The sequence below is a fragment of the Hemibagrus wyckioides genome, linkage group LG15, assembly GCF_019097595.1.
Source record: "Hemibagrus wyckioides isolate EC202008001 linkage group LG15, SWU_Hwy_1.0, whole genome shotgun sequence".
Classification (NCBI taxonomy): domain Eukaryota; kingdom Metazoa; phylum Chordata; class Actinopteri; order Siluriformes; family Bagridae; genus Hemibagrus; species Hemibagrus wyckioides.
In genome coordinates, this window is record NC_080724.1 from 24014292 (window position 1) to 24022114 (window position 7823).

The 7823-nt window shown below is 43.6% G+C and overlaps 1 protein-coding gene across 2 annotated transcripts in view; it reads right to left on the bottom strand.

Annotated features, from left to right (window-relative positions):
* The window catches only part of klf15 (Kruppel like factor 15), a 7493-nt gene extending 3512 nt beyond the window's left edge, over nucleotides 1-3981 (bottom strand). The window contains exons 1-2 of one of the 2 annotated variants that reach the window (XM_058409088.1): nucleotides 3730-3981; nucleotides 1367-2521 (exon numbers count right to left, since the gene is read on the bottom strand). In XM_058409088.1, the coding sequence (XP_058265071.1) occupies nucleotides 1367-2508 (1142 nt within the window). In that variant the 5' untranslated portion in view covers nucleotides 2509-2521; nucleotides 3730-3981. The remainder of the gene's footprint in view (nucleotides 1-1366; nucleotides 2522-3729) is intronic. The other variant, XM_058409087.1, reaches the window with a different exon arrangement.
* Nucleotides 3982-7823: the final 3842 nt, after the last annotated feature.

Below are 7823 nucleotides of genomic sequence, written 5' to 3' on the forward strand. Positions count from 1 at the left end.
GAGGCCTGGGTCCTGCTTCACTCCTGAGCTGTGAACATTAACAACCATGCTGATGGAGAACCTTACAGCTTAGCACTGTGACAGATCATTACAGCTCCAACACCTTCACAAAGAGCCATTTCACACCTGTTTGTATGTTTGTTGACTGAATCGAGGTGAAATTGATCATTTTGTTTTTTTTGATGTTTTAATTTGAGAAATAACGAAACCAAAAAGCTAAAAAAGTGTTGCTGCGGTGAGTAGGAGCGTGTGTAGGGGCGCGTGTAGGGGCGCGTGTAGGGGCGCGTGTAGGGGCGCGTGTAGGGGGCGCGTGTAGGGGGCGCGTGTAGGAGCGTGTGTAGGGGTGTGTGTAGGAGCGCGTGTAGGGGCGCGTGTAGGGGCGCGTGTAGGGGCGTGTGTAGGGGTGTGTGTAGGAGCTGCTCATGCTGCATCACATGGCAGCGTAACACACTTACAGTCTGCCCTTTTCCACATACATGAATTCACAGACTTCCTGATTGGTTAGTTTTGCTGTGACTGACAGGAGAAAGACAGTATGCTCCTTCCACACAGTCAGCATGGCCAATCACACTTTCTTGGACATCTGGCTACAGATGGCTGTGACATCATCAGGATTTGGACATGTGACCTGATGTTTGAGTGAACGCTGTTCTCACTGAAACCCAGGGCTCTAAGTTACCTCAACACTGATGGATGAAGTTCTGATGGACCCAAACCTCCTTCAGATGTTGAACTGACCAACACGTCACTCACTTCAGCACACACTGAGATTCTCAGCAGGGAACTGAACGCAGAAGGTCATGTCATGTTACAGCCGTGGATAAAAACTGACAGCAAACATCAGCGGCTGTAAGGGGCAAAGTCTGACATCACTTCAAAGACTTTATCTAATCTCCAAAATAACACAGATAACACCAAACACAAGCACATTCAAAGGGCAAAAGCAGAAGACTCTTATTACACATGATACTTCTTCTGTCCAGAAGATGCTCCACATCTGTCCAGCTAAATCCCAGTGTCACATATCACAGTGAAGATGCTAGCATGTTTATTCTGCAGTAAACACCTGCTTACTGTGTCCTCTGTGCAGATCAGCTCCTGACCTCTCACTGAAGTTCATTTATAAATGGTCAACACAGATGGTGATCTGCTTCACTGCTTACACAGCGGTCAGTCACGTACCTGCTCCCTGCCCACTGACTGTTCATTCTGCTCTGTTTACATCCACAGTACTAGTTCTAAAAGCACCCAAATCTCACCATTAAGAACACAACATAAGTTCTAGTAAGTAAAAGCTCCTTCTTTCTTGAGACTAGCCTCAAGTGTGCATGTGTAACCTGGAATATTAATCTCCTGAAAAACTCACCTCCAGGCACATCCTGGCCACGTGCAGGCAAAGGGTTTCTCGCCCGTGTGTCTCCTCAGGTGAGCCTTCAGGTGACTGCTCTTGGTATACATCTTGGCACAGCCTGGAAAAGTGCACTTGTGCATTTTAATTAAATCAGCTACGGAGCTCTTCTGGAATTTCTGACCCCCAATGAGGAGTCCTGCTCCCTGTATCCCGCTGGCTGTGTTCTCCATGTGTCCTGAGGGTTTGGCTGCGATAGGGACAGGAGCGATGCGGACAAATTTGGAGGAAGTGCTGCTAAGGCTAGCTGGTGGAACCACTTGAGGAACCAGAGCAAATGTCTGGCCCTGGATGTTCACCAGTAGCTGTGCGATTTTGAAGTCCGAAGTGGGTGTCTGCAACTGAGATGCAGGTGTGGGATTGGGATTCGGCTCCTGTTTGATGGGAATGGGCTGGATCTGCAGGAAGACTGGTGTCCCCGAGCTCTCCATCGCCCCTGCCTTCCCGGGGAGCGGCTCCTTCTTTACCATGGCCTGAGAGCCTGTAGTAAGTCCGGCTGAAGATGGGACACTCTTAGGCTCGAGTTCTGTCATCTCCGTCATGCTGGAGATAGGCACTGTTTGGTCTTGTGTCTTCATTTCTGATGTGTCTTGTGTTGTTTCAGCTTTCTCCTTTAAGGCTACAACCTCCATGTTCTCCTCCAAAAACTCCTCAATCTCCTCCAGTGTGGGTTGAAAGAGAAGCCCTGCATGTTCTCCCAGATCTCCAGGAAACACAGGAAACTCAAAGCATTCCTCTTTGGCAGTCCGATCCCTGCAGGACTCCCAGGCCAGACCCATAGGGAGGACAGGAGGAACCATGGCAGGAGTTAGCACCGGGGTTGAAGATGTTTGGCTCTGAGAAAGTAGGAAGTCCAAGAGGCCATCTTGGCTCTCACTGCTTGAGCTGCTGCTGCAGCTGCACCTGGAGCTCAAAACCTGAGACTCAGGGCTGGAGCAGGAACGTGAGCTGGAAGAATCGCTCAGCTCATCCTCGGAGAACGGAGACGGAAGTACCTGATAGACCCGCTCGTCCCTGACCATGGCCTGCAGGTGGTGTACTGGCAAAGAGGAACCGTACGACAGGAACGTCACTTCATCCACTAACAAGTGATCCACCATTCCTGGTCAGACCCTGAGAGGAGATCAGAAAGTCAGAGTATACCAGATTCACCTTCTGGAGGACAAGATAAAATATGTGTGTCTGTTATCTGGTTAACCAGAAGAACTAATGAGTGTATAAATAAACATGAGCATAAGCAAATCTGGAAACTAGCATCTGCTGACAAACCCAGGCTGTCGAAAATGAGGCTTTTTTGTGACACTCTGCTTTTAAATTAGAAATAAAAACATCTGATCGTCTACACCTTCTGGTCGTCTACACCGTCTGATCGTCTACACCGTCTGATCGTCTACACCTTCTGATCGTCTACACCGTCTGATCGTCTACACCTTCTGATCGTCTACACCGTCTGATCGTCTACACCGTCTGATCGTCTACACCTTCTGGTCGTCTACACCGTCTGATCGTCTACACCGTCTGATCGTCTACACCGTCTGATCGTCTACACTATCTGATTGTCTACACCTTCTGATCGTCTACACCGTCTGATTGTCTACACCTTCTGATCGTCTACACTGTCTGATTGTCTACACCTTCTGATCGTCTACACCGTCTGATTGTCTACACCTTCTGATCGTCTACACCTGATCGTCTACACCGTCTGATCAGAGTGTTTGCTCTCATGAAGGACGTGTTCAGAGTCTCTCAGAATGCAGTTTTCTCCTTTTAGAGTAAATATTTAAAGGTACATCAGTGCTCCTTATATTATTATTATTATTGTTGTTGTTGTTAATAATAATAATAATTATAATAATAATAATAATAATAATAATAATAATAATAATAATAATATTGTTGTTGTTTAAAGACACAGAGATACACAGTGAAGGTATAAAAGCAGCATTTGAGAGAAGAATAAAACGTGGAGCAGCAGAGCAGTTGCAGTCAGACTCTACACATGTTCACCAACAGCTGGATTTTTAAAGCGCTTCACTGTGAGGGATCTGATTCTAACACACACTGATTTCAACACAACGATAAACAATACATTTATTTTTATCCAAATGTGTAAAAGTTCTATTCTTTAATCACAATAGGAAGTGCAGTTACACCTTAGATATCTCACGCGAGCAGTTTATTATAGTAATAAGAGAGTTTAGATCTCTCTGCGTTATGACCGAAAGTAAACTCAGATCAGAGAGAGCGCGTGAGCGGAAATTATCATCATCCTAATAATAATCATGAGCGCGTGAGAGATTGTGAGAATTCGTGAAGAATACCTGCAAACTCTGTGTGCTGGAATTCGGTTCTGCATTTCTGGCTAAAGTAACTAACCATCCGCACACACTCACCTGTGGACTCGCAGTGCCTCGCTTCTGTGTGTGTGTGTATCTGCTGCACGGCGTGTGTGACCGCGCGTGTGCGTTGCAGTATATTTCCGTTAAGTGATGAAGTGTGGGTTTTAACCCGCTGCCCTCGCGCTGCTTTTCTCTTGCGCTCGCGTGTTACTACATTACAGTCACATGATCGCGCGCTCCACCGCTTTTAACGGAGACACCGAGCTGCACGGGATTGGACAGATTTACAGGAGGAGGCGGAGCGCACGGGGCTGGATGACATCCGTGTGGTAAGTAGTTATAATAATATTAAAATCGTTTTCATTGTTGACATTTCTCTCTTTCTCCATTTATTAATGAATGTTAATAATGTAAATATATTAACACTGAGTCTTTACACTACTGACTCTCTGTAAATCACCGCTGGATCATTACGTCATCACACTTCACACTTCACAGCATGTTCAGTGGTCCTCTAGTTTCTCCACGCTTCAGAAGGAACATCCAGAACATCATGCAGCACATTTGTCAGCCGTTTAGCTGCTGGTTGCTCTTCAGCTTTCCTTTTTAAGGCTTGGTGTGCTGTAGGTGATTATAATGCAGTATAACAGGTATAGATGTGCTGTAGGTGCTTATAACACAGTGTAACAGGTGTAGATGTGCTGTAGGTGATTATAATGCAGTATAACAGGTGTAGATGTGCTGTAGGTGCTTATAACACAGTGTAACAGGTGTAGATGTGCTGTAGGCGATTATAACGCAGTATAACAGGTGTAGATATGCTGTAGGTGATTATAACGCAGTATAACAGGTGTAGATGTGCTGTAGGTGCTTATAACACAGTGTAACAGGTGTAGATGTGCTGTAGGTGATTATAATGCAGTATAACAGGTGTAGATGTGCTGTAGGTGCTTATAACACAGTGTAACAGGTGTAGATGTGCTGTAGGCGGTAATAACGCGGTATAACAGGTGTAGATGTGCTGTAGGTGATTATAACGCAGTATAACAGGTGTAGATGTGCTGTAGGTGATTATAAGGGAGTATAACAGGTGTAGATGTGCTGTAGGTGATTATAACGCAGTATAACAGGTGTAGATGTGCTGTAGGTGATTATAAGGCAGTATAATTAGATATTTATAATTATATATGTGCTGTAGGTGATTATAACGCAGTGTAACAGCTGTAGATGTGCTGTAGGTGATTATAACGCAGTATAACAGGTGTAGATGTGCTGTAGGTGATTATAACGCAGTGTAACAGGTGTAGATGTGCTGTAGGTGCTTATAACGCAGTATAACAGGTGTAGATGTGCTGTAGGTGATTCTAAGGCAGTTTAACAGGTGTAGATGTGCTGTAGGTGATTATAACGCAGTATAACAAGTGTAGATGTGCTGTAGGTGATTCTAAGGCAGTGTAACGTGTAGATGTGCTGTAGGTGATTATAAGGCAGTATAACAGGTGTAGATGTGCTGTAGGTGATTATAAGGCAGTATAACAGGTGTTGATGTGCTGTAGGTGATTATAAGGCAGTATAACAGGTGTAGATGTGCTGTAGGTGATTATAAGGCAGTATAACAAGTGTAGATGTGCTGTAGGTGATTATAAGGCAGTGTAACAGGTGTAGATGTGCTGTAGGTGATTATAAGGCAGTATAACAGGTGTAGATGTGCTGTAGGTGATTATAACGCAGTATAACAGGTGTAGATGTGCTGTAGGTGATTATAACGCAGTATAACAGGTGTAGATGTGCTGTGGGTGATTATAAGGCAGTATAACAGGTGTAGATGTGCTGTAGGTGATTATAACGCAGTATAACAGGTGTAGATGTGCTGTAGGTGATTATAAGGCAGTATAACAGGTGTAGATGTGCTGTAGGCGATTATAAGGCAGTATAACAGGTGTAGATGTGCTGTAGGTGATTATAAGGCAGTGTAACAGGTGTAGATGTGCTGTAGGTGATTCTAAGGCAGTGTAACAGGTGTAGATGTGCTGTAGGTGATTCTAAGGCAGTATAACAGGTGTAGATGTGCTGTAGGTGATTATAATGCAGTGTAACAGGTGTAGATGTGCTGTAGGTGATTATAAGGCAGTATAACAGGTGTAGATGTGCTGTAGGTGATTCTAAGGCAGTGTAACAGGTGTAGATGTGCTGTTGGTGATTATAAGGCAGGATAACAGGTGTAGATGTGCTGTAGGTGATTATAACGCAGTATAACAGGTGTAGATGTGCTGTAGGTCATTATAATGCAGTATAACAGGTGTACATGTGCTGTAGATGATTATAAGGCAGTATAACAGGTGTAGATGTGCTGTAGGTGATTATAAGGGAGTATAACAGGTGTAGATGTGCTGTAGGTGATTATAACGCAGTATAACAGGTGTAGATGTGCTGTAGGTGATTATAAGGCAGTATAATTAGATATTTATAATTATATATGTGCTGTAGGTGATTATAACGCAGTGTAACAGCTGTAGATGTGCTGTAGGTGATTATAAGGCAGTATAACAGGTGTAGATGTGCTGTAGGTGATTATAAGGCAGTGTAACAGGTGTAGATGTGCTGTAGGTGATTATAACGCAGTATAACAGGTGTAGATGTGCTGTAGGTGATTATAATGCAGTATAACAGGTGTAGATGTGCTGTAGGTGATTATAAGGCAGTGTAACAGGTGTAGATGTGCTGTAGGTGATTATAAGGCAGTATAACAGGTGTAGATGTGCTGTAGGTGATTATAAGCCAGTATAACAGGTATAGATGTGCTGTAGGTGATTATAAGGCAGTATAACAGGTGTAGATGTGCTGTAGGTGATTATAACGCAGTATAACAGGTGTAGATGTGCTGTAGGTGATTATAACGCAGTATAACAGGTGTAGATGTGCTGTAGGCGATTATAACGCAGTATAATAGATGTAGATGTGCTGTAGGTGATTATAAGGCAGTGTAACAGGTGTAGATGTGCTGTAGGTGCTTATAACGCAGTGTAACAGGTGTAGATGTGCTGTAGGTGATTCTAAGGCAGTGTAACAGGTGTAGATGTGCTGTAGGTGATTATAAGGCAGTATAACAGGTGTAGATGTGCTGTAGGTGATTATAATGCAGTGTAACAGGTGTAGATGTGCTGTAGGTGATTATAAGGCAGTGTAACAGGTGTAGATGTGCTGTAGGTGATTATAACGCAGTATAACAAGTGTAGATGTGCTGTAGGTGATTCTAAGGCAGTGTAACATGTAGATGTGCTGTAGGTGATTATAAGGCAGTATAACAGGTGTAGATGTGCTGTAGGTGATTATAAGGCAGTATAACAGGTGTTGATGTGCTGTAGGTGATTATAAGGCAGTATAACAGGTGTAGATGTGCTGTAGGTGATTATAAGGCAGTATAACAAGTGTAGATGTGCTGTAGGTGATTATAAGGCAGTGTAACAGGTGTAGATGTGCTGTAGGTGATTATAAGGCAGTATAACAGGTGTTGATGTGCTGTAGGTGATTATAAGGCAGTATAACAGGTGTAGATGTGCTGTAGGTGATTATAAGGCAGTATAACAGGTGTTGATATGCTGTAGGTGATTATAAGGCAGTATAACAGGTGTAGATGTGCTGTAGGTGATTATAAGGCAGTATAACAGGTGTAGATGTGCTGTAGGTGATTATAAGGCAGTATAACAGGTGTTGATGTGCTGTAGGTGATTATAAGGCAGTATAACAGGTGTAGATGTGCTGTAGGTGATTATAAGGCAGTATAACAGGTGTAGATGTGCTGTAGGTGATTATAAGGCAGTATAACAGGTGTAGATGTGCTGTAGGTGATTATAAGGCAGTGTAACAGGTGTAGATGTGCTGTAGGTGATTATAAGGCAGTATAACAGGTGTAGATGTGCTGTAGGTGATTATAAGGCAGTGTAACAGGTGTAGATGTGCTGTAGGTGATTATAAGGCAGTGTAACAGGTGTAGATGTGCTGTAGGTGATTATAAGGCAGTATAACAGGTGTTGATGTGCTGTAGGTGATTATAAGGCAGTATAACAGGTGTAGAT